Consider the following 26457-nt stretch of genomic DNA (forward strand, 5'->3'; position numbering starts at 1 on the left):
TTTTTAAGGCATATTAAGATTTGAGAAACACAGTAGCTGAGAGTCAGAAGATCCGGATCCAAATCCCAGCTCCCCTAGCTGTGCAACTCTGAGCAAGCTACTTCTTTTTCCCAAGCCTCAGTTTCTCCATCTGTCAGGTGAAAATTCTTTCCCTCCAACTGTCAGAGTTGCTATGAGGATCAAATGAAGTTAGAAAATATCTTTTCAAATTAATGTTTTTATTTTCTTTGGGTAAATACCCAGTAGTGGAATTACTGAACCACATGGTATTTCTAGTTTTAATTTTTTGAGGAGTCTCCATGTTGTTTTCCACAGTGACCATACCTATTTAGTCAAGATACGGAAGCAACGTAAGTGTCCATTAACAGATGAATAGATAAAGCAAATGTGGTGTATACACACACAATGGAATATTACACAGGCATAAAAAGGATGAGATGCTGTTATTCGTGGCAACATAGATGAACCTTATTTCACGCTAAGTGAAATAAGTCAGACTGAGAAAGATAAATACCATATGATTTCACTCACATGTGGAATCTAAAAAATAAAACAAATGAATAAACAAACAAAAAGCAGAATCAGACCTATTGATACAGAGAACAAACGATGGCTACCATGGGGAAAGGGATAGGGGATGGGCAAACTGGGTGAAGGGGAGTGGGAAGTACAAGCTTCCAGTTATGGAATGAATAAGTCACAGCAATAAAAGGCACAGCATAGAAAATATAGTCAACAATATTGTGATACTGTTGCGTGGTGACAGATGGCAGCTACGTTTGTGGTGAGCATAGCATAATAATATAGAAACATTGAATCATTATGCTGTATACCTGAAACTAAGGTAACACTGTGTGTCAACTATACTTAAAACATTTTTTTTTAGGAAGTTAGAAAATCTCCCTGGGCATGCACAGGTGTAGACCCCAGACTCCAAATGTTCTAAGTTCCTTCCAGCCATGAGACTGGTACTTTGTCCATGGAAACGGCTCCCTGATAGGGAGTGGCTGGCTATGACTTCTTCAACAACAGGGAGTGGGATGGGGAGGGGGGCAGGGGGGACTCCCCACAGCCCTCCTCAAGACAGGGTGAGCTGCATGGCATCCAGATGGCGCTCTGCACGAGACTTAGTACAGAGCCCTGGGGCGGAGGACTGTCTGCAACCAGGTCTGACTCAGTGTCGGCCCCCAAGAGAGTGTCTATAGAGGGAAGGGGGAGCCCCATCCCAGATTTCAAGGCTAGAAGGAAAAGACCACAGCAGGGAGGACATCTGGCACAGCGCATCAGCCCCAGTCTGCATCCAAGCTAAAGACTCACTTTTAGCACACATAGCGAACAGTCCCCAAGCATACAGAGACCCCAAGGGTTCCCAGGCTGTTGAGCATAGTGCAGTTCAGCTCAGCATTTACAGAGACCCTGTGGTGTGCCAGGTACTATGCTAAGTTCAGGATGAGGACCCTTCCTTTCATGGAGAGCCAGAGTCTAAAAAGGAAAAAAATAAATCAAGCAAAATGTCACACACAAAGAGAAGGAACTCAATTTAGATTCTCTTTTTCTTGAAGAAATATCAAGTATTCAACTCTCAGGATTTTTAACGTAAGAACAAGAAACGTATGACTTCACTCGAGAAATGTAACAAACACTTAAACATACAATTCTGTTTTCTATTTTAATATCGGGGAAGAGGACAGTAGGGAGGAAGCGCAGCACCGAGGTGTCACCGGGGCAGTCTGTCTTGGGCAAGATGACACCACAGAAAACAGGACCAGCGTCTGACACCCACCCTCCTGTCCGACTACCTACCCATCTGTCTGCCCACCCACCAGCCATCCATCTTCAAATCCACACACAGTACTGAAAATGCAAGACTCTGGCTAGACACTGAAGGAGAAGGGTTCAGAAGTGTCTGCTCACTTGGGATTTGTGGTCTTGTGAGTAATAACAACACAGTGACACACACACAGCCACAAAACAGGGAAGGCAGAAGACCCAGGAACCGTAGGGATCAACTGTGAGGGAAGTTCAGATGACAACAGAGATACCATTAATTACCGAAAGATACAACAGAGGCTTCACGGAGAAGGTGGTACTTAAAAGGGGCCAACCTGTACCTCTGGAAGGATCTGAACCTGCAGAGAGTGAGAGAGCAGCTGGGCAGAAAGCACCACATGGGCAAAGGCTTGGAAGTCAGACCACTCAGGATGTGTAAGAGGACAAGACAGAATTCCACTCGAGCGATGGAGAGGGGGGCAAGAGAGATGCTAGGGTCCCAACAAGTGTGTGAGGCTAGAAGGGGGCTCTGGGGCCCTGTGAGGGAGAGCCAGGGTGCAGGAAAGGGAAGGAGGGCTTCACAAGCCTCCCAGCCACGTGGGTGTGCTGTGGGCTGGCCTCTGTGACCTGCGTACCTGCTCTGGTAATCAGGGAGGAGTCCACTCCTAGAGGTGCTATTTCCAGCCCCCAGGCAGCAGCCGGTCCCAAGCGCTGACTGACTGGGAAAGGGGTGGCTGTGGTCCTGAGGTCTGAGGTTGATGGAGAAGCTCCCCTCACACTCCTTGTAGGGAAATGGTGGAGGGGCCTGGCTGGGAACACCGCTAGTTGGTTTGAGGACAACTTGGCATTTTCAACATGGGGACGTGTAGTTCTATTTCTCCGAGTCCCAGAAAACTGCAGTTGCCCAAGCCGGGATGCCTTTCCAGGAAAAAAGCACACCCAACTTAACTGTCAGGCTGAGCACTGTGCCAGGCAGAAATGAAAGCCAAACGCCTGATTTTAGCAACTGCCTGAGTCCTCTTTGGGGGAAAATCACTGCAGAAAGCCAGGGTCTGGAACGCTGACACACTGTAGGGGTATGTTCGTGGGGGGAGTGCCTCTAAAGCCCCAGAACAGGCACTCTCAAGTGACTGGGAACTGTGGGAGGCAGGCAGGTTTGGGGGGCAGCTACCCTTCAACCATACCAGTAAGGTCAGCACTGCCTGGTGACTGTGCCTTCTTCTGTCCCCAGATCCATGGGAGATGGCTTGGGACCCCGCCCCCCCCCACCTGTGTCCCCTCTAGATAAGGAAGAAAGGACAATTGTCAGTTATACCCGTGCCCTCTGGTGTCTGACTTTTCCTGTATCTTTTCTGAAATCTTATCCTTAAAAAAAACTCTTCTCCTTAACTAAGCCTATTCATCTCCTTCCTGCCTCCAGTAATCCTTTTTGTGCCTGAGATTCCTGAATTATTCACACCGACCCATCTCCGCTAGTCAGTCCTCCATAATTTGATACCAACCAGGACAGAGCAGTGTTTAACTCAGGGGGCTCCGGGGCTCTGCAAGTGTATGCACACCCTCGCCCGAAGAGAGGCAGCGTGCACTCTGCATACGGCGGTGCTTTGCCACGGTGACTCCCACTGTCTGTGCTCTTACCAGCAACCTCCACAATTATTCCTCACTGTCCCTTCGCCATACCACAGCTCCCATCTTAATGGGACCCACCGAGCAGGCACAACCCTCTGGAGAGCCCGTTGGCAACACAGCACCCCCTTTTCCCATGCCACTCTCTTATGGAAGTAAACCCAAATGCTGAAAATGCTTTAATTGCAAGTACGTTCACCTGAGCATTCTTTACAATGCAGCACAATGTTAGAAACACCCTTACTACATAAGGCAAGGGAATGGGTACATTAATTTGGGGCACAACCACTCAAATGGAATATGCAATCACTTGGTACTGCTGTATCTGTAGAGTCTGGCAGACTGTCTCATAGTAATTTTTATTACTTTAGTAAGTTATTTAATAATATAGACAAATGCAACATGCCGTTAAATAAAATAAGCAAAATAAGAGATGTTATGCACAATATGATTATATCCACATTTAACACACCCTGGGTACATTCACACAAGACAAGAACAAATATAACTAACAGTGATTATGTTAACATGGCGGGATTGTCTTTTTTTCACCTTCGGATACGTTCATAAATGTCTGCAAATGTGTACACAAGTTGTTCACTGTAGCATTTTCAGAGGAGCATAACACTGGAAACAACCTAGATACCATCAATAGGTGACTAGATATTGGAGTTCCTTGCAGTCATTAAAGAGAGTGGTGCAGATCTATATGCCTTGATAGGGAACAATGTCTGAAGTGACAAGAGCAAGGTCCAGAAGAGTGTATTCAATATGCTTCCATTTCTGTTTAGAAAAAGTCAAGGGTCAGGGGAGGAGTGTGTGTGTGTGTGTGTGTGTGTGTGTGTGTGTGTGTGCATGTCCTTGCACATTCGCACACATATAAAACATCTGGTGGGGGGCTGGAGAACAGAAATTCAGGGCGTAAGATTTGATTTTTCACTGCAGATATGAATTTCTGGAGTGCATGTTACGTTTTACAAAACGTTTAAAAAAGGGGTTTTGAACCAAAATGGACTGGTTAATTCTTACCTACTAGACATCATTTCCTCCCAACAGCATGATTTCCTCCTCTGTGGCCAGAATTCTGGCCATTGTAGTGACCTCTGTGATCCTGTGTCTCTTGTCCTCTAAACACTTGTCAGCTAATCAGATTAGCATGCGGGGGGAGGGGGGTTATCCCAAAGGAGGAGGGGAAGGTACCATGGCAGTCAAACCTCCTGGGACCTCCCCAGGTGGGCACAGCAGAGCTCAGATCACAGACACAGTCAGTCACTGCCTGCAAAGGTGAGGAGGGGACTGAGGGGCTGGGTTTGGTCTGTTTTTCCCCACGGTTTTGGGAGACGGGTATGAGGGCGCCCAAATGTCATCTGGTTCTGTTTTCCTTTTTCTCCCTGTTTGAACCCGAACACCTGTAACCAGTTCCATCATTGTATTTTGGGGGCAGATAACTTGTTTCTTTAGCTTCGCAGGTTCACAGATGGAGATGAACTATACCCTAGGATGGAGCTGCTTAGATAATTCAGATGCTGGGACCTGGGACTCCTGAGCTGATGAGATCCCCATGAAACTTGTTGAGCTGATGCTATCACAAAATGAGATCTTTGGGGACCTTGGGATGCAGTGAATTCTCATTTGGGATGAACATGAATCTTTGGGTGTCAAAGAGGGGGCAGAATAATGGCCCTCAAAAATGTCCATACCTTGGGTTGCCTAGGTGGCTCAGTCGGTTAGGCGTCTGACTTCGTCTCAGGTCATGATCTCACTGTTCGTGGGTTCAAGCCCCGCGTCGGGCTCTGGGCTGACAGCTCAGAGCCTGGAGCCTGCTTCGGATTCTGTGTCTCCCTCTCTCTCTGCTCCTCCCCCACTCACACTCCTCCCCCCCACTCACACTCTGTGTCTCTCTCAAAAATAAATAAAAATATTAAAACAAAAAAAAATTTTTTTTAAAGAAATACTTCAGGGGTGCCTAGGTGGCTCAGTCGGTTAAGCATCTGACTTCAGGTCATGATCTTGAGGTTTGTGAGATCAAGCCCCGTGTCAGGCTCTGTGCTGATAGCTCAGAGCCTGAAGCCTGCTTCGGATTCTGTGTCTCCCTCTCTCTCTGTCCTTCCTCTGCTCATACTGTCTCTGTCTCTCAAAAAATGAATATATGTTGAAAGAAAATTTAAAAAATGTCCATACCCTAATCCTGAGACCTATGGATATTTTGCCTTATATGGCAAAAGAGACTGCAGATGTATTTAAAATTAACAGATGTTATAATCCAGAGATTATCAGGATTATCTGGGTGAGTCAATCTAATCACACTGGTCCTTAAAAAAGAAAGCTTTCTCTGCCTGGAGTCAGAAATGCAAAGTGTGAGAAAGATTCTTTCTTTTTCTTTATTGCTGCAGGGGGGTCCATGGAAAGCATGAGAAAGAATGCAGGCAGCCTCGAGATGCAAAAACCAGTCCCCCAGCAGGGAAACAGAGATACATCCCCTATCCTATTATATGAGTCCTACATGGAACTGAACTCAGCCAACAACCTGAATGCATTTGGAAGTGTATCCTCCCCCTCAGCCTCCAAATAAAAGCCCAGGCCAGAGGATACCCTGGCTTTGGCCTTGTGTGACCCTAAGCAGAGTACAGCCCACTGGACTTGTGACCTACGGAACTGTCAGATAGGAAAAAAAGGATGTTGTTTTATTAAGTGCGTGGTATACTGCTATGGCAGCAATAGAAAACTAATATGTCATCTCAGAAATCACTTCCCTGGACCCTGCATTTTGCAAATGGGGAAAGCAAGGCTCAGAAAGTAGAACACCACAAAAAGATCACAAATCAAGAGACACAGAGCCAAAGAGCCCAGATGTTCTGGGCCAGACCTTGCTCTCAGAGGGAGACTCAGAGCTCTAAGCCCAAAACCAAACTGTGGAACACAATGAACACCTTTGTGAACGACCACAACCAATCACTTTAGACACGGTGAGTTATAGAATGCTCCTCAGTAGTTTTCAGCCTGCTTCTGCCTCTGTGGGTGGACAGTCTACCCAGCGTGGACTTTATTTATATAAAACCCAGCTACTCCTTGGGCCAAAGAGACAGGGATGGGATGGGGCGGATGACAACTCAAAGACCAGGATTCTGAAAAGCCACATCTAGAGAAGCCTAGGCCTAGAGCTAAGGCCACCTAAATACATTTCCCCCAGTGATTAGCTCTAATTGGCCTATTCAAAGGAAATTAATTTATGCCTGTCACCAGGGCACCATCGATTAGAAGCAACTTGAGAATGAAGCCCCTGTGAGCTGAGTAGTTGCCTCTCCAGGGATAATTGGGACTCAGACCAGTCCCCGGCCTCAAAGACATTGTTACATTCACACTTCCCCCTTCTCCAGCTGGGGGAGGGGAGTCTCATATAATCCCAGACAATTTTGATGGAGGCTGAAAAAGACAGGGAGAAGGGTCCACTGAAGGCAGCAAGGACAGGCAGAGCCCCAGCCTGGGAGTCTCCATCCCACCGCAGACCTGCACTCTTAGCCACTATATTTCAGAATCTCAAGCTGGTGGCTCAAAACTCTCACCTTTGGTCACTCCCTGCCACATGTAGTCTGGCCACCGTGCACCTGTCCACAGTCTTTGTACACTGTGCGGCTTTGTGTATGCCATCCCTTCTGTTTGAATGCCCTCCTCACACGTGTTCACTTTGCAAACTTTTACCCACCCTTCAGTTCAAATGTCCAATATGAGCCCTGCAAACTTCTCAGGAAAGCCTTCTCTTCAATGGATTTGGCCACTTCTTCTCTGCTACCAGAATATTGTTAATTTTCCTATTGTACTTGTAACTGTACCCATTCAGCTGCTTATGGATCTGCCTTCCCCCAAAACCTGAAGTCTGAGCTGCATTTGTGGTCCCTGGCTTCTGATCTATAGGGGCTGGCATTGGGAGATGCCCACTGAACGATCCTTAAATTGATTAGCATATTTCCTTCTTGATGTGAGGCTCATAAATGTTTCCCAAGGTCAGAACTGAATGCAGTAAAATTCCAGACTGTCAGGAGCCTGAGAAAGTCTGTTGCCTGACCCCCTCATTGTAGAGCCAAGGACAGAGAGGCCTGGGTAACATGTGATACCAAAACAGATGAAATGCAGAGTGAGTGAGGGAAGGAAGGAACTGGGAATGGGGGAGCCCCCAGGTATGTGGAGGGAGTCAAGCAGTGAGTGTGTGGAGTCCAGCCTTCCCAGTGGGAAGTAAGGGCTTTGGCCCAATACACTGTGAGGTCACCACGGCCAGCTTGGGCTTCCTGCCTCATCCAGGGCAGGGCCAGTAGAAGAGGTATGGGCTCTGGAGACTTGAGTGCAAATCCCAGCTTCTCCTCTTGATACTTGTGTGGCCTCAGACAAGTCAAATACCTGCTCTGAGCCCTGGTTTCCGCATCTGGAAAGATGACTGTGCTTTTCCCACAGGGTCCTTCCTGACCCTCCCCATCTATCCAGTTGACTCCTCATCGTATTTCAGGACTGAGTGGGAGTCCCATTTTCTTAGAGGTCTTTTCCAGCCACAGATAGGTCAGAGCACCTGTTAGAAGCTCTGCACTTCTTTAGAGCACTCACACAGTTGAATTTAAATAACTGACCATGCAATTAGGCATTTCATGTCAACCTGCCTTGTCTGTCCTGTTGTCCCAGGACCCAGAGCACTGATGGGGCTTGGGGAGAATCTGTGCAAAGTCCTATTTGGTTGGGGTGTGCCCCTGAGATAACACATTGTCTTTCAGTCTCCAGAATACATCCACTTGTTTAACAAACTTTTGTTAAGGGGCACCTGGGTGGCTCAGTCGGTTAAGCGTCTGACTTTGGCTCAGGTCAAGATCTCACAGTTCCTGAGTCCCCACGAGTCCCCAGAGTCTGCAAGTTGGGCTCTGTGCTGTCAGCTCAGAGCTGGAGCCTGCTTCGGATTCTGTGTCTCCCTCTCTCTCTGACCCTCCCCCCACTTGTGCTCTATCTCTGTCTCTCAAAAATAAACATAAATTTAAAAAAAAAAAACAAACAAACTTCTGTTTAGCATCACCCGGGCATCAGGCCCTGTGCCAAGTGCCAGGGACACACGGATGAGCTGTAGGTGTGCAGCCCTGGAGGGGTTCACAGTGGGGTAAGGGAGACAGTTACACAAATAACACAGGTGAGCAGATTCTACACAGAGGTACAAAGGAGAAAGTAGTCAATCGTGGGGTGAGGAGGTCAGCAAGGTAATTACCTGCTGGGGTCTGAAGAACACAAAGGAGACTTTCTCTTCCAGAATACTTTTCCAAACATTTAACACAGTATCTAAACTTCCATCAATGGCATGCCCTTCCTCCTTTGCCCTCAATGTCCTCCCTATTCACCATTTCCCTATGCATTTATGAGGGTGGCAGCTTAGGTAGTGGAAAGAGGAAATGAGGAACCAAGTCCCCTGTCTGGGTCCAGTTTTCTCCTCTGAAAGATGATAGGCTCAGGGGTGTCTTGAACCTCCCTCCTCAACACTGGTACAGGGCGGGGTCAAAGAAAGACCAGAAGTTGGGACAAAGGCTATAGCATACAAACATGTCTTCACTACAGTGCTGCTAGCTGGCCTTGGATGGAGACCTCAGGGCCTCCCAGAGTTTGAGACTGGGTTTGGGAAGAGGGAAGGTGCGAAGGGAGTAGGAAGGTGAAAGGGGAAGGGCCTCCTCATCCCAGAGGTTGAGCAGCACCCTAAACCGTGGACCCTTCTAAGCCACAGACTCACTCCATGGCTCTGAACCTCACCTTGACCTCTGACCTCAGGCCAGGAAGGCAACTTGGGTTTGAACCAGGGACCTCCCTGAAAACCAGATGCAGCATCTACAAGGGGCATCCTGGAAGGGGAGCAAGGGCACAGAACAATCCCTAGCTGCATGACATCACCCCAAGAGCAGCTCCAGGTGTGGACTGGAACCTGCCACATCCTGACTCCAGGTCACTCCTGGGACCCAGGTTTGCTCACCTCAATTCCTCACGGAACACATAGCTCTGTAGTGGATACCCTGCTAGCTGGCTATGTGAGCTTGGACAAAACCTGGAGCCTCCAGTTCCTGTTTTGCTCTTTATCACCCCTTCCTTGGTATTTTCCAAACCCTCAGTCTTAGAGGGAGCCTGTCCTCCTGTCCTTCTTCAGATCCCCTCTTCATAGCAGGTACAATCATAATAATATCTACAATTACATCCATTAAGAACCTCCTTCATGCCAAGCCCCGCACCAAGAACTTGGCATGGGTTACTCTTACCCATTAGACACCCGTCACAATCTTATGCCCATTTTACAGTTAAGGACACTGAGACACACCCAAGGAGAACAGCTTACCCAGGGCATCACAAAGAAAGTAACTCTGCCTGGCTACCTACAGGTCTTTGCTTGCCTACTCCACATGGTGGTTGTTGGGAGAATCAATGGAGCTAACAGGCATGGAAAAGCTTTGTAAACTGTAAAGTGCAGTGAACAGCTATGCGGTGGCCACATCAAGGTTTCATAACTTGCCTGGGTTTTCTATCCCAGCTTCTGGCCCACAAAAGGAATCTCCAGGACAGCTTCTCTGACGGGGGCTCGGCCAGCCCCTTTGCACCTTCGCATGACAGGGTGACTCCCTGCCTCCAAAGGTGGGGCAACTCCTGCCAAGACCAGGCACTGCTCAGTGGGGTTGGGACCTGCCTCCTTGTGCCCCACCGTGGGTCCTGACTCTGTGCTCTAAGTTCTCGGACCCTGTCTGTGTCCTCTGCCACATGATGTCTTGGAGCCTCAATTTTCTCACCTGTAAAATAGGGCTGATAATCAACGAGCTAACACATATAAAGTAGTGGGGTGCACATATGCATATGAAATATTTGTAGACCGTGGAATCTGCAGAGTGTTGCTTCTTTTCCCCATTCATATCTTTAATTTCACTTCCATTCTTATACACAGAATGTGAGGTTACTATAATCCAAGAATTTAAGATCCACTAGTTATGTATCTCTAAACTACTGCTTTTTTAAAATATTTATTTTATGTATTTTGAGAGAGTGCAAGAGAGAGCACGTGTATGTGCAGGGGAGGGGCAGAGAGAAAGAGAGAGAGACTGAGAGAGAGAGAGAGAGAGAGAGAGAGAGAGAGAGAAAGTGAGAGATCCCAAGCAGGCTCCACACTGTCAGCACAGAGCCAGATGTGGGGCTCAGGGCTCACATCTCAAGAACCAGGAGATCATGACCTGAACCGAAATCAAGAGTTGGATGCTTAACACTGACTGAGCCACCCAGGTGCCCTACCCTAAACTACTTCTTAACCTGCCACACCTTCTCCCCCTCAACCAAACAAAAGGCCTGTTTTTGAAAGATGGGCAGAAACCATTTTTCCACCTCCCCTAATATGTCTGGCACAGGGTTCTGTAAACCACTGACTACATTATTGGTGAAAAAGACTTATAAATATGTATACCCAACAGATCACACTTATTAAAAGAAGACTGCCCAGATCATATGAGATGAGGTGGGGTTTCAAAGCATTCCTTAGAAATCCTGGACTCCTGTGGGCAAGGATTCACAAAAGTTTGCTTCCCATTTCATGGATACAGATATTGATACAGATAGTGTTAACAACAACAGCTAAAAGTGTTTTGAGCACCTAAAAGACACCCAGGCCCCGACTACATTCCTTGCAAGTATTAACTCATTCAAACCCCACAACAATTTCTTATAGTAGGTAGTGTCATCTTCCCTGTTTTCACAGATAAGGTGGGTAAAGCACAGAATGATTAAGTAATTAGTCTAAGGACACACAGTTAGAAACTGGCAGAGCTGAGATCTGAACCCAACCATCTGCTCTAGAACACAGGCTCTCAACCCCTATGATACACGCCTTTGTATAATCATCACCCCTCATTAGTCTGTAAGAGCAACACTGCAATCCATAACTCCCAACTTCCAAGTTGGAAGATGTCCCTTCCATCATGATGTCCACGAATACGTTTCTTTATCATGATGATCTCGTTAACTAGCTTCATATGAAGTATTGAAAATTTGAACTTATGAAAGAGAATTATAATAACAAACTCTTGCCTTCTTTGTTGGAGTTCCAAGTAAGATTTCATCTGAAAAAGGATCCTGCTACAACACAGAGTTTGAAAACCACTGAGATTAAATGTGTCAGGGAACCCCCAAGAAGCACCGAATAACCAACCTTCCCATCCGCTTCACTACAGCTGGGCCCTTGGCTCCAGGGAGAAGGACTTCTGCCCTCTCCCGAGGCAGGCCAGAGCCCAGGCGCTACTGCATCTCCCCGTGCCACCTTTCGGCAGGTGAGCCTTTCAGTACCTCAGAGGATTCAAATGTGGTGGGAAAGGGGCATGAAAAGCATGTTTCCTTGTACCAGGAGACCGCTTCTGGAATTGGTTCCAGAGCTGATATTGAGTCTTCTATAGTATTCTGGGGCCTCTCCAAACTGGGGACCTGGATACTTTTCAGAGGCTACTTAGACAGTCCCTATAGCAGCCCACCTGCTTCCTTAGAACTCTAATCTGCCCAACCAAAAACAATCCCAAGAGTTCAGATTTCCTGGCCTGTACGAATTACAACCACCTCATGACAGATTCTGTTATCCTTTCCACTTGTGCTAATTACAGATGATGATGGAGAACTCACTACCTCACAGAAACCCCCACTGCACATATCTCTCAGTGTAAGAAAGTGTCATCATACAAGAGAACAGAACTTAAGATCTCTGTAAGGCAGGATTTGTATCTCTGTGTGTGTGTGTGTGTGTGTGTGTGTGTGTGTGTCTTATTTTCTTAATTAAAATCATGCAAGCGAGCCTGAAATTTCAAGTTCTTGGGTCATGCCTTGACCTGGAGAAACTTCTCTTGGACTCCAGACCAAACTCAAGCACAAAGAGAATGGGTCTGTTTACATAGAGACCAGCCACATCATCCCCAAAAACAATCTCAACACTGAGACATTCATCTTGCAGGAAAACAGCCAAAGACACAGGCTTCTCCAAGACAGGGAAACACTACAATTCTCAGGGGCAAGTTCAGAATTCTCCAGCACACAGCTCAGCAGCTGCCTTCACCTCTTGGAGGCTGGACAATCTTGGGGCAGTCTCAAGGAGCCAGATGAAATGCATTAATTCATCACTCAGAAATTATTATGAGATTTTTGTCCTGTTGACCTGGAGTACCGTGAGCACAGATGATAAATGCCCCAAGGGCCCTCCTGAGCTCTGCCAGGCGATCTAAGGAAGCGTTAACCTCCTGCATAATATCATCCCTTTGATTATTACTATATTAGTGTGTGCTGTTCTCTCTATATATAGTTTTTACATCATCCCCTGGCCATGTGTCTCTAAGAAAGTGGACAGTCATCATAAGCTGCCCAGTTTGAATGCCTATAATAAGGACATTTCCGTTCTGAAGATTCATATTCCATTGTGTGTCCTCACCTTTGACAGATGGAGGGCCAACTCCAATTGGGAAATTCTCAATGGGGGTGAACCAGAAAGAGGGAAGAAGCCATACCTAGAGCTACCTTCCTTCCCGTCCTAGCTCTGTCACTTAATTGGCTTACTCATCATGTCACCACCCTGAACCTCAGTTTCCTTTTCTACTAAAAAAAGTAAACCTGGGTAACTCCTGACAAAGGGACATTCAGCAAATTAAATGAAGTGATGCACATAAAGTGAGAAAGCACCTCACAGAAGACGTGACAGTGTGGGGGTTGCAAACTGCCTAGGTTAAAATTCTGGCTCTGCTGTGACCTTGGGCACTTGACTTACTATACCTTAGATGTCTCATCTGCTGAATATATATTTTTTAAAGTACCTGTGTGGCAGGGTGGTGTTTGGGATTAACTGAGTTGATGTACATAAGGGTCTAAGACAGTGCCTGGCATAGAGTGAACATGCAGGAAAGTCCCATGTGCTGTGGGCACAGCAGCGTATGTCCACTCCAGCTCCCAGCAGCAAAGCACAAGACTGACAGCGTCCTTTTTTAGTACCTGACAACGCCCTTGTACATGCACCAGCCCTAACGCCACAGGATAACTCAGAGAGGAAGGGACCATCATACCACATGAACAGGTGAAGAAACTGAGGCTCAGATCAGATGACAAGGTAAGGGACAGAGGCAGACCGGAACTCATTCTGTCTTCCTGACAAGCCACGCTGCCTTTGTGGTTCTGTCATCTGTGCTGCCTAACTGCCATCAACCACCCTGAGAAACCCTGTGCTGGGGAGTTGCAGAGCAGTGGAAGCGCTGGTTTATCTTTCTCTCAGTGACTGCAGTATTTGTACTTAGAGGCCATCACACTACAGAGGCTGAAGAAGCTAGGTCCCTCTGCCATGCCTCAATCTCTTGACCCTGAGATACTTTACTGTGGTGGCTTCTTTTTCTCTGTTCTACCCCACACATCTGACAATCACTGTGCTAGAGCAACAGTTAATCAAGTCACTCTCTTGCTCTAAAACCTTCAATAGCTCTGTATGGCTCACACATTATATCTTCACGTAGGAAGGACAAGTCCAAATGCAGCACATTCATTTTTAAGAACCGCCTCCCCCAGCCTTATCACCTGTACCCTTCCTCTCGTGTGGCTGGGCCAGCCCCCTCTCAGCTCCCTGGGCCACCACAGTCTTCTGTAAAGAACACTCAGATGGGGAACTCAGAACTGCTAGTTCTGAGTAGTTTCAGAGCAGTCACAGGTGGGAGAGACATCTGAGACACAGATGCTCAAAATTCACATAGCCGGGGGCAGAGCCGGGACCTAAATTCAAACCTGTGTTATACTTTCAGAACCATCCTGAACAGCAAATACTCTTTGCTATAATTTTCAAATTATTTAGTGATCTGACCCTAAATGTCCAAATCCTATGAAATGGTCTGAAGAGTTCAGATAATTCAAACATTTTTAGATCTTGACATTTCTCTCCACTGGTGTCTCATTAAAGTAAAATCTAAGTCTTTTACAAAGGCCCCAGCCTACCCCACCCCCAACACTCCCCCTGTTTTGTTATGCAATCCAGACATGCTGGCCTCACCACAAACCCTACAAGGGTCCTCCAGCCTCAAGGCCATTGTCTCTTCTGTTTCCTCTGCCTGGAATGCCCTTCCCCCATGGTGGTTTGACCATCATTTCAGGTTTCACTCAAATATCACCTCCTCAGAGAGGCCTTCTTTGACCATCCTAAAACATCCCTTCCACCAGTCACTTTCTGTCACATTACTGTCCCCCCCCCCCACCACCACCACCACACACAAAATCTCATCAGGAAAGAATGATGTAGTTATCTATGATTATCTTGTTTACTTCTCAGTCTGTTCACTGTCTGCCTCTCCCTAATAGAAGACCAAGTCTGCCAGAGCAGGGACCTTATCTGTCTGCTCCCTACTCTATCTAAATAGAGCACAGCCTAGCACGTAGTAGGCACTTGATTTCTTCACTTACTGAGGAGCTGCATGAAATACATAGATAATTTTCTTCTTCCGCTGCATCCAATGCGTGATAAGCTCATCCCCCAACCACGGTGGGGGTGGGGTGGGGTGGGGAGAATAAGGTCTAACATCTCAAGCACCACCCAAACTCAGGCTGGAACAAAGACTCCCCTCCTCTTCTGGGGCTCAGCTGGTCAAGAAGACCAGCTGCTGACATGTCACCAAAGAACTTGTGCAACGAGACTGTCTTCTATTAGTGAGAATTATTTTCACGCCTCCCACGGGGGGAAACCCTGATTTTATGAAGGTAAAACCACATTGTGATTAACACTTAATCAAGATTTCGTCTGTATTATAGCTCTGCTAGGGAAAAAAAATGGTTGGGGGCCTTAATATCATGCTAGTAAATGTTACAATAAGTGTGTTTCTGACACGATTTTCTTATTAGGGTCCTTACCCGTAAATTTTATTGCATTTAATTAAAAATTATTGCTAAAAGAAACAGCTGCAGATGGTCTTATTTTAAGTCAGAAAATTAAAAACTGAATATTCTCATCAGTCAATTTCAACAAGAAGCACAGCCGCATGCATTCGGAATGTGATGGTTTTGAGATTATAATAATTTTTATGGCATTTCCAGGTCCTTTCAATGAAACTTAATGAAAGCTCTGCATGAGTTCATTTGTCAAAAACATAATAATAATAGGAAGGCTCCCAGCTTACAGGCAGATATAAAGATACCCATGAACCACGGCTGGGATGTGCCAAAAACCCAGGCATGCAGCCCTCAGCACCAATGGAATTAGTCAGCGGGAGGTTTAGATGCAGTTCTGCAGTGCACCCACCCGAGGATTTACAGTTGAGTCTGTAAATCACCTTTGTATCACAATGACGCGTGTATTTGCTGCTGCAGCACTGTCTATGGTTGTGAAAAATAAAAAGTCAGGTTTCACTCTCTCAGGGAATCACTTCTGCAAAATATTTACTGCATTCTAAGGATGGTGAACAGGCACTGGGAGCCGGGGAGGAGAGAGGGAGGGCTCTCATGCTAGATTTTGTGCTGGGTTTCAGCGTTCTGGCTGCAGTCGCTGTCCTTGGTCTGGACTGCCTGTACAATTACCTCTCCCAGCTTTATTACTCAGCTTGTATCCTTTAACTTTTAAGGACTGAATTCTTATTGCTTCTTGCTTGCCTTTTGCCGGAAATATTTAATTTATTTGGGCCCAGACAGGCTGTAACAATCAAATAAAAGGACGAGGAAAGCCAAGGCAGCCCCAAGCTAGCCCTGGAGTTGGTCAGCACCGGACAAGCGGGTGGCTGTGTTCACTGTGGAACCCCACCCCCTGCTTTTCTGATGCTACGGCTCTGGCCTGGTCTTCATGTTCTCTGGAGGGCACCACTGCAATGGCCTCTTGACTAGTCTCCCTGTTTCCGTTTTCTTCATCTCCTCCACTTCACCGTGCCAACAGAGCGTCTGTGCCAATGCGGCATCTCCACTGTGGCCCTGCCCTGCCGAAAACCTGCCACGGTTGCCCTACTGCTCATGGGTAATGCACTCACTCATCAAGTGGATATTCAAAGGACTTTTTCACTAGGTCACAACTGCCTCCCCAACTGTATCACAAAGATGTGTACACTGAGGTCCATCTGAGCACTTCATGGTCCTTTCTAACCCCCAGACTCATGCACATGCTTGTGTTCCTCCTGGACTATTTGTCTCCATCACAAACTCCTATTCCTCTGCCAATACCCACTTCAAGTTTCTCCCAAATGGTACAGGCTTCCTACACCCCTCCTCCAGAACAGGATGGGCTTCCAGCAAAACCTTTATCACATGGTTTCTAATGGCCTCTATCAGTCTCTCTCTCCAGGTGGTGGTGGGAACCTCTAGTACCTAAGACAGTAGCGGACATTTAGTAGATGCTGAACGAATGTTAGCAGAGGGACTGATCAACAGGCCAAGCTGGGGGCAACATTCTACTACAAGAACCAGAAATCAGAAAAACACAGTGTTCGAGCTTCATCCTTAGTCTTTCAACCCAATCTCCTCCATATATTATTCCCCATGCCTACAGATGATGTGAGCTGTTTTCCAGAATAAAGAGATCAAAGCACTCCTAAACCAAGATTCAACCATGTTCATTGCAGCTTTACCTGCTAAAACCACAGGCCTGTGTTTCTCCACATGTCCTCACATCTCTCTCCTATCTCCATGTGTCAAGACCCTACCTTTCCATCAGTGTCCATGAAGCCATCCTGCCCTCCCCTGGACTTCTACCCTTTGGATCCTGAGCATTTTCTACCTTGCACTCCAGGGACTTGGGTGTAAGTCCTCTTGCTACCCTTCACTGTAAGTCCACTGAGGCCAGTGATGGTACCTGGTCCATCTCTGTCCATATTTCACTTGGCACAGTTCCTCAAGAATCACTCATTTCTCAAATGGTCATCATCAGCCAAAATACTGAATTACCTGGATGCTCCCACTCCTTGTCCTCACACAAATGTTGTATAATATGGCTAACCCACAAACCCTTGAACATGCAATTCAAGCTGCATTCCAACAATGAACAGCTCTGTAAGGACCCCCAGGCTGGGAGAAGAGAGCCCTGAAAGGCTGGACCTTAGACCTTCCAGAACTCTCCCTAGAAGGCATGAGCACTCATGAGCTGCTGCTCCCAGGTGGGCCGAATCATCCGAAGCCCCCCTAACAACCCGTACAACCCAAACAGATGGCCTGCTCCACACCCAGAGTTCCTGGTTGCTCTAGGGGCACAGTGAGCTACACAAGGGCAAGCGTCTCCCACTATGGCCCTGAGGGAGGGCAAGATGTCTGAATAGCTCATTAGCAAGTTCCAGGAAAGCTTGTAAGCCTTCTTGATGAGCTCCCAACAGAGCAGCAAACTCACCACCCATCAGAAAATAAAGGAACGTGTCATTCCACTTTTCCTCGAGCCCTTTAGACCAATAAACAAAGCCAACATTTTGGTGGTGGCTGTGCTAGCTTGTCTTCTGCAAAGGAGACACTACAGCTGTCGGATAAAGACAACTAGAAAACGTGGCATTTTTTCACTACAGGAAACAAGAGGTAGTGGAAAGAGTACTGGATTCAGAAAGACATGTGGCGCCTGGGTGGCTCAGTTGGTTAAACGTCCGACTTAGGTCATGATCTCGCAGTTTGTGGGTTTGAGCCCTGTGTCATGCTCTGTGCTGACAACTCAGAGCCTGGAATCTGCTTGGGATTCTGTGTCTCCCTCTCTCTCTGCCCCTCTGTCTCTCTGTTTCTCAAAAATAAATATACATCAAAAAAATAAAAAAAAGAGACTTGGGGGGCACCTGGGTGGCTCAGTCGGTTGAGCATCCGACTTCGGCTCAGGTCATGATCTCACGGTTTGTGAGTTCAAGCCCCGCATCGGGCTCTGTGCTGACAGCTCAGAGCCTGGAGCCTGCTTCGGATTCTGTGTCTCCCTGTCTCTCTGCCCCTCCCATGCTCATGCTCTGTCTCTCTCTGTCTCTCAATAATAAATAAACATTAAATTAAAAAAAAAAAAAAAAGAGAGACTTGGGTTCAGATTTTAGTTTGGCCACTTACTACCTGTGCAACAGGGGATAGTTTATAGCACTTCAGTGGGCCTCAGTTTTCTCACCTGGAGATGAATGTACCTAACTAATTGTGAATTATAAGTGAAATAACAGCTAAGTCAGAGTCACAGAGATAGGCATTTCTACTATGAGCACGGAATTATAAAAATTCTGGTCCTGCCGTCCTTGGTGTAAGAGGCTGCTAATGACTCCAAACCATTATCGCTTGGGCTGTTGTCTGTAGCCCTGACCCCAGCCCAAGAGGAAGTCAGAGGTAATGCTGACACCACACCCCACAGCTGAAGCTCGCAAGTGGTGTCCTGAACACTGAGTCAAACTCATGCAGAAGAACCTCCATATGGGAGACAGGGACAGAGACATCCCCACAGTGAAAGGGACCGGATTCGCTACCCACACCTCTAGAATCAAATTCAAATCCTGCATCGACCACTATGTGACCCTGACCATGTCACTGAATAACAACTAATATTTACTTATCATTTCACTATGTACAACATTAACTCATTCAGGCTTAACAATGTTATAAGGCAGGGACTATTCTCATTGCCTATTACAGACAAACCAAGGTGCAGAGAGGTGAGTACCTTGTCCCAGGTCACACAGACAGTAAGGGGTGGAGTACTGACTGAAACTCCAGGCAGCCTGCCTAAAGTCCACATGCTTAGCCACTGTGCTCTCCCTGGGGTCCAGGGTCGTCATCTGTAAACATAAAAAGCCACCATAAATGCATCAAGAACAATATGTGGACTGATCACAACAGCTAGAGAGAACAGAGAAAGAAAAAGATGAAAAAAAGCCAGTGTGGCAACACATTAATGGTAAATCTAGGTGGTGGGAAAACAAACATTCACTGTAGAAACTCTTTCAATTCTTCTGTAAGTTTGAAAATGTTAATAATGAAATGGGGAAAAGGAGCATCAGGGATCCATGCTGACGTACAGTGCTGAATGATTAAAATAGATTCATCATCATGCAAAAAACAAATGTACAATTATGGGAATTTAAATGAGACACTAAGGGGGCGCCTGGGTGGCTCAGTTGGCTGAGCATCCGACTTCGGCTCAGGTCATGATCTCACGGTCTGTGAGTTCGAGCCCCGCTTCCGGCTCTGTGCTGACAGCTCAGAGCCTGGAGCCTGCTTCAGATTCTGTGTTTCCCTCTCTCTCTGCCCCTTCCCCACTCATGTTTCTCTCTCTCTCTCTCTCTCTCTCTCTCTCTCTCTTTCTCAAAAATAAGTAAACATTAAAAAATTAAAAAAAAAATAAATGAGACACTTAGGGGGTGCCTGAGTGGCTCAGAGGTGACACGTCCGACTCTTGATTTCAGCTCAGGTCATGATTCCAGAGCTGTGGGATTGAGCCCTGCGTCAAGCTCTGCCTTGGGCATGGAGCCTGCTTAAGATTCTATCTCTCTCTCCCTCTGCCCCTCTCCCTCAGCTCACACTTGCACTCTCTAAAATAAAATAAAATAAAATAAAATAAAATAAAATAAAATAAAATAAAATAAAAGTGAGGCACTTAAGACAAACCAGTCTATGTAGTATTTTGCACCAAATGGGTATTTATTAAGTGTATACAAAGCACTTAGCACTGTGTTGCTGAAGATAGGTGCTTAATAAATGATAATTCTTTGATCCTTGTGAAGCTCAAAATCACCAACTCGCATGGAATTATAAAACCCCTCATCATCAACATACATTTACTTATTTTGTTTGTTTGGTTTTTTTAAACATGCATTTATTAAGCTCCTAGCACAGAACCAACGTACTGAGGGGCCATGGAATACTCAGAAGTAAAGACGAGGCTCCCCCATCAAAGAGCACTGACTGAAGACATAGAACAGCCTATTTGGAAAGTAGGACTTTTCTGGACTAGATCTCTGGTCCATTTTTTCTTTTTCACAAGGGTCAATTTGGGGGGGGGGACAAAAAAAAGAATGTTCTGGGGATACACTTTAAACTAAAAGATGATGGAAATGTTGTACACCATGGGGAAAATGTACATAAGTAACAATGTATACAGTTTTATTTTACAAGACAGAAAACTGCTAATAAGATTATTGTGGCTCCTAAAACGTTATTATCTGGGTATATAAATCTCAGTGGAAGTTACCACATAGAAGAAACTTTACAATCATCCATTAGACCCTGAGCTGCTACTCTGGTTTAGGGTTCTCTAAGGGCCTTCTGAATTCTATTATATACTCTACATGTTTCTTGAAGGGAGGTACTTTTAGCGGAAAAAGGACTTGGATTTAAATAACAGTGAATCACACCATGAGAGAGACAGAGTTATTCCCTTTTCAGTCCTTCTGAATCCTTCTGACTATGCCAAGGAGAAAGTCTCTGTGTGGTGCCAGGATGTCTTTAACACCTCTCCCTGTTTAACAAAGGGACCAGGCTTCCAGCTCCAGCCTTGGCAAGTAACAACCTCAAGCTACAATTTACCCGTTAATTTCCTTTCCTTAGTATCTTATTTGTACAATTGCCTTCTATTTATGGCAGCCAATAGTGTTTTTCCATTTCCCAACCGTGACATAAAATTTCCTTTCTAAATATTTTAAAGTAAAAAAGACTGATTGAAAGAAAAACAGTAAGTGATAGCATAGGTGGTGTAACAGAAATAGTAGAAGTGGCACAGGAAAGGCAAACAGTTGAGAAACACAGACCTGCTCCAATCTTACCATTTTACAGATGAGCAAACTGTGGCCTAGCCTTCTCCAAGACCCCACAGCAAGTCAGTGACCGAGCAGGCTTTGAACTCACATCTCCCAACGGACTGCCCTGCACCCTTTCAGGGCTGTTGATATTTATTTTGGCTTCTCCCCCTGATCCTCGCACTGAAGCAAGGTGTGGGGCAAGACAAGGAGCGGAAGGAGGAGGAACTGCCTCCCCACCTTCTCACCCCTTCCTGTCCTGCTCAACCTGAAGCACACCCCTGGGCATGCTTCTCAGATAGCAACACTCCAGCCACTCAATTCTCAAAGCCCCTGTTCAGGCAAAGACGCACTAGGACCCCACCCCCATGGCAGTCCCCCGTGCCTCTCGACTTGAGGTGTCTGAAACATCCCTTGCCCAGACCTGTACCAGCTCAAAGCGAGGATTTTTCTCCCCCTTGCTTCTATATGTTTCATGAAGGAAAATAGAAGAAAGCTTTGCTCACTGATTGATGTCCAAGAGGATGTGGTTCCTGCATGGGAGATTTATCCTGGTCAGTTTGGCCTTCAGTGAAATAGCATCAGAAGATAAGGTAGCACTGACATTTTCTTGGGTATTTTTCCCTTATTGTCGTGTTAACTTGGGTGAAGGGACCTTTTTTGGTTTCTGGACAAAGTACAGATCAAGGCAACAGGGACTCTGCATATGGCCAAGCAAACTGTGCACTGGGCAACCCTGGGGGAGTAGGATGTGAATGTGGCCCTGGAGCGGTGCAGTGCACAGCCTGCACAATCAGATCTGGCATCCCTTAGTTGTAATTCACTAAGAATGTCCGAACCAGGTGTCAGGACATCTGAGTCCTAGCACTGATTTTTCCACTAAATTGCTGAGCTATCTTATCTTAGGTAAATCCCTTTCCCTCTCTGTGCCTCAGTTTCTTCCTCTGTTAACAGGACCAAATGTTGTCTGAAGTTCCCTCCCAGCTGTAAAATTCAGTGATTCTACAGAAGCAGATTTCGATTTCTGAAGGGATGTCATACAAAAGAGGAAATGAACTCACTTGCCTAGTTTGAGAGGGGAAAGCCAGCATGAGTGGGGTAGGGATATTAGGAGACAGCTTTTGCCTCAGTCAGAAAGGAAAATTTAATCAGGATACCTAGCAACAGATGAGGCAACCCTGTGAGGTGGTGAGTTTCCTGTGGCTTGAGGAATTCAAGTACAGACTGGGTCAGAGCAAGGCCTGCTAGAGTGGGAGCCTTGACCATCTGCCCTTTGAGGTCCTTTCTAGCAGGGAGATTTTGGTTTCAGAGCTTGGTTCTATTTTCATTAACGCTAGGAGGCACTCAGCTAGGTCTGGATCTTCTCAAACCCTGCTGATAACTATTAATGCAATGAACTGGTCGGCTGTGTAGCTCTCACCCTCTTAGAGTTTGCACACGTCCACACTCTCCAAATTAAACTCAGTCCCTCCAGCAGTCTTAGTGTTTACCCTTGCCCCAGCAAACAAACCTTTTCATTCTGGAAAGAACTAATTAACAGCCTCACCCAGACTTGGGGGAGAGAGAAGATGGAGCCAGGGTGGGGGAACCATGTAAAAAACTCAGGAGAATAAACCATACAAACACTGCTAGCATCTACACTCCAGCGACAGCTCAGGCTAATTGCAAATCATCTTATCTATTCATTACTGCAGGCGCCCTGGGAACTCCTAGCAGCAGCAGCAGCAGCTGTGTGGGACTGGGTGAAGTCACTGCACACGAGGGGTCAGAATCAGGATGTCCTTTAAAATCACCGCCATTTTCGCTTTTATTAATTCCGATCAGGCACTTCCAAAGAGAGTAAATGGTTGAAGCTGAATTGCATTGCCTTTAAGTTGCGTCCACAAGGTACACGGAACAGCAAGATTTGGCAGTTATCCACGTGGGATGTTCAATAAGGGCATTCAGTCAGTCTTGGAAAGGTGGGGTCAGAAAATGCCCACTGTTGTCAATAATTTCAGTGTTTCACTTTTACTTCCAAGGTGAATGAGTCCAAAAAAAAAAAAAAAATCAGCTTGGATATACCTCTTAAAAGGCTTCTATTCAGAAATTTAGCTCAGGGCGCCCTTAGCTCTTTAAACAATTTAAATAGATTGTCTTTTCTAGTTCCCTTGAATAGAGTGTATATTTACACAGTAAAAGGGTATCAATCTCAATTCAGGGTATTTTCCTGATGGTGAAAGATATTTAGTTTGGCAAGATTCCAGAACCTTCTCTCTTGGTGACTTTCCTGGAGGGGACCAGCAAACCCATCATTCCCATCTACATGAGAAATGTCTCTCAAATAATGGAAACACAAATGCTGACATTTACACTGTATTTGGCATTTTAGACAATACTTTCACACAGATGATCAACTCTGATCCTCTCAAACACTCTGCCGCAAGGTAGCATGAACCCCATTTCGCAGCCAGTTAACTGAGGCTCAGAGAGGTAAAGCCACTCACCCCAATTCACACGGCTAGAAATAAATAGAGCCTGAGGCTAAAAAGCAAGTCCATCCCGTCCCCTAAACCTAAGCGCCTGCCTCCTGGCTCACCCAACAACAAAGAAAATGTAACTTCACAGTACCTTTCTGCATCTTGGTCTGCACTCTGCTGTTTGCTCTCAAAGGCGTTGAAGCTGCTCATGTCCACGTAGCCGTCGTTTTCGTTTGCTGTGGACAGGGCTCTGCTCTGATCTTCAAACAGCTTCGTAAATGTCCCAGCCCTCGCAGGCCTCCGGGGCGGAATCTGGATATTTTCATAGTCCGAGTTCATGGCTGGAATGTTCTCATAGTCTGAAGTGTCGGCGTTAGGGAACGAGATGGACCGCGGCTTGGTCAGGGGCAAGGGCAGAAAGGGGGGCCGAGAGCGGTCTTCGAAGGACTCCACTCTCGACACGGTCCTGCTGAAGGGGACACCTTTCCTCTTGCCATCCCTGTAGAAGATGAGGGAGGAGGGCGATTCGGAAGCCCGGAGCTTGCCAGTCCGAGCCTTAAGCTGCGGGGAGTTGCTGAGGCTCCTGCGGTCGATTTCCAGAAGCCTGGCAGGCCCATGGTAGCTGGATTCTGAAGAGGACCTGGAAGACGACACATTGACATCCACGTGCACTTTGTTCTCGGACTTCTTTTTAAACGTAAGCGCCAGGAACCGCTTGAAGGATGACTTCTTCTTCTTGGTATACTTGTCCGGGGGCTCACTCTCGATCAGCAGGGAGGGAGAGCTCTTTGTGATGGGCTTTTTGGTGATGCAGGCCAGGTCGAAAGGGGGCGGGATGTCAACCACAGAAGAGGGTGTTGAGGTGCCACTGGATGGGAGATGGTTCCTCTGGGAGAAGCTCCCAGAGGAGCCGATCACACAGGGCAGAGAAAGGTTGTCATCTTTCCTTTTGATCCTATGGTCGTCCAAGCCAGATGCCTCCGACTCCCGGTACAAGGAGACCGGAATCTCTCGGCCTTCCACGGAGAACGATCGGGGGTACAAAGTGAAGGCTCTGGGCTTTGCTGGCAAGGCCCTGCTGGCTTCCAGTGGTTTCCCCTCCAACGACAGAACTGTCTTTCTCGCCTCCTTGGTGGCACCTCTAATGCCAATGGCTGATGAGCCAGCTTCTGGTCCGGTTTCTTCTGGGACGGTTTCTGGGACATAGCCGGCCACCTTCCCAGAGTGGGGCCTGGCCCTCGTGATGATGTTCTTCCTGTCGAGGGGGACCAGGCCTCCCTCAGCATCGGAGTTCATTTCTTCTTTCATGCCATAACCACTCAGCGTGTCACATGCAGCCTGTGTCTCCGGCTTCTCTCCTTCCCCAGGGTCAGCCTCATGCTCCAGGTCAACTCCCATCTCATAGGGGTTGGTGAGTGCATCGTCCCCGGCGTCCTCATCCTCTGGCATAACCACTACCTCAGGGACAGAGGGGCCCTCCCCAGAGACACAGGAAGCTCCAACAACGGGGCCCTGCTCTGCACATTCTTCTGACTGTGGTTCCTGCTCGGACTCTAAGCCTTTTGCTGAGTTGGAAAAAGAAGAGCAGCTCTCGCTACAGAAAGAGGTGCTCTCGGTCGGAAAGAACTCGTAGGGACTTCCCGAGAGTGACGTCACAAAGTCATCCACACTGTCACTCTCGAAAGGAATGATCTGGCAGCTCTCCTCGGCAGGTTCGTCCTGCACCAGGTCTCTGCCTTCTCGGGGGTCTTCTCCCACCTCCTGGGTGACGGCTGCCATTTCTTCTTGGCCAGTTTTCTCATTTTGGTCCTGTGGTTCATCCTGGTCATCATGGTCATCTTCACACTCACACTCCTCAGAGATTTCAGGGCTATCAGTGGTTGTCTCCGCCTCCTGGACACCCACGGCCAAGTCCTCATTCTCTGTGGGTTCCTTGCTGGCATCGTCAGCGTCCCCGTCAGAGGGCCTGTCGGAATCCACACATTCTTCTGGAGCCCCTGGTTCTGTGTTGGTGGAGCCTTCCCCACCACCCTCCTCTGCCTCCCTGGGTGTCCCAGGGGACCCAGGCTCCTCGCTGGGAGTTTCCGGACCCTCTAAATCAACGTGAGTGAGAATGACGTCATTGCTTGGGAGGACTGCCTCTCCATCCCAAGGTCCCCTGTCCTCCAGGTTGTATACGTTGTGCTCTTCCACTCGCTTCTCTTCCTCCTCACTTGTCAATGTCTGCTCCTCTGCCCCAGGGTCACAGGCACCATCCTCTGCCTCCACGTTCTCAGGAGTGGGGGCCCCGCCTCCGTCAGCCTCTCTACTCAGCACCACTTCAGCTGGAGCAGCTCCCAGCCCCTCTGGGTCACTCTCCTCGCCTTCCTCCCTGCACTCCTCTTCCCCCGTGGCATCTGGAGGGGCCATGGCAGCACTCTCTGCAGAGCAGCTGCTGTCCCTGGGTTCGTCCTCTTTCGGTGGAGCCCTGGGGACCACAATGTAATCCTCGTCAGCCTCAGACTCCGAGCACTCCAAGTTGGACTGGCGCTCTTCGTAAGGCCCCCTGTCAACACAGAGCACCTTCCCGTTGCTGCATTTGTTCAAGCTGTTGATCACGTACACGCTGGCTCTCCACTCACTGGGGGTCGCCAGCCTGGGCTTAGGGGCAATGGGGGGTTTCGGCCCCCTAGACATGGAGTTGGGACTGGGAAGGCTATCGGGCCGGGGTGATGAAGGAAATTTGGGTGCTGTCACTGGTGTGAGGGGACTGGCAGTCTTTGGCTTGGGAGCAACTGGTGGTTTTGGTGAATCTAAAGGATAAAAATAGAGAAAAAGAAGGAGAAAAAGTACAGTTAACCCTTATTTCCATTCAGAGTCTCCAACTTACCATTTTGAAGAGAACACTGAAGATAGTTTCCCAACCTATGTGA

The 26457-nt window shown here is 47.3% G+C and overlaps 1 protein-coding gene across 2 annotated transcripts in view; it reads right to left on the reverse strand.

The window, feature by feature from the left end:
• FGD5 (FYVE, RhoGEF and PH domain containing 5) overlaps positions 1 to 26236 on the reverse strand; it is a 111951-nt gene extending 85715 nt beyond the window's left edge. The window contains exon 1 of one of the 2 annotated variants that reach the window (XM_047097057.1): positions 23697 to 26236. In XM_047097057.1, the coding sequence (XP_046953013.1) occupies positions 23697 to 26221 (2525 nt within the window). In that variant the 5' untranslated portion in view covers positions 26222 to 26236. The remainder of the gene's footprint in view (positions 1 to 23696) is intronic. The other variant, XM_047097058.1, reaches the window with a different exon arrangement.
• Positions 26237 to 26457: the final 221 nt, after the last annotated feature.

The sequence above is a fragment of the Lynx rufus genome, unplaced genomic scaffold (genome assembly GCF_022079265.1).
Source record: "Lynx rufus isolate CCGP_SWC_20201006 ecotype Redwood Valley unplaced genomic scaffold, mLynRuf1.p SCAF_4, whole genome shotgun sequence".
Lineage (NCBI taxonomy): Eukaryota > Metazoa > Chordata > Mammalia > Carnivora > Felidae > Lynx > Lynx rufus.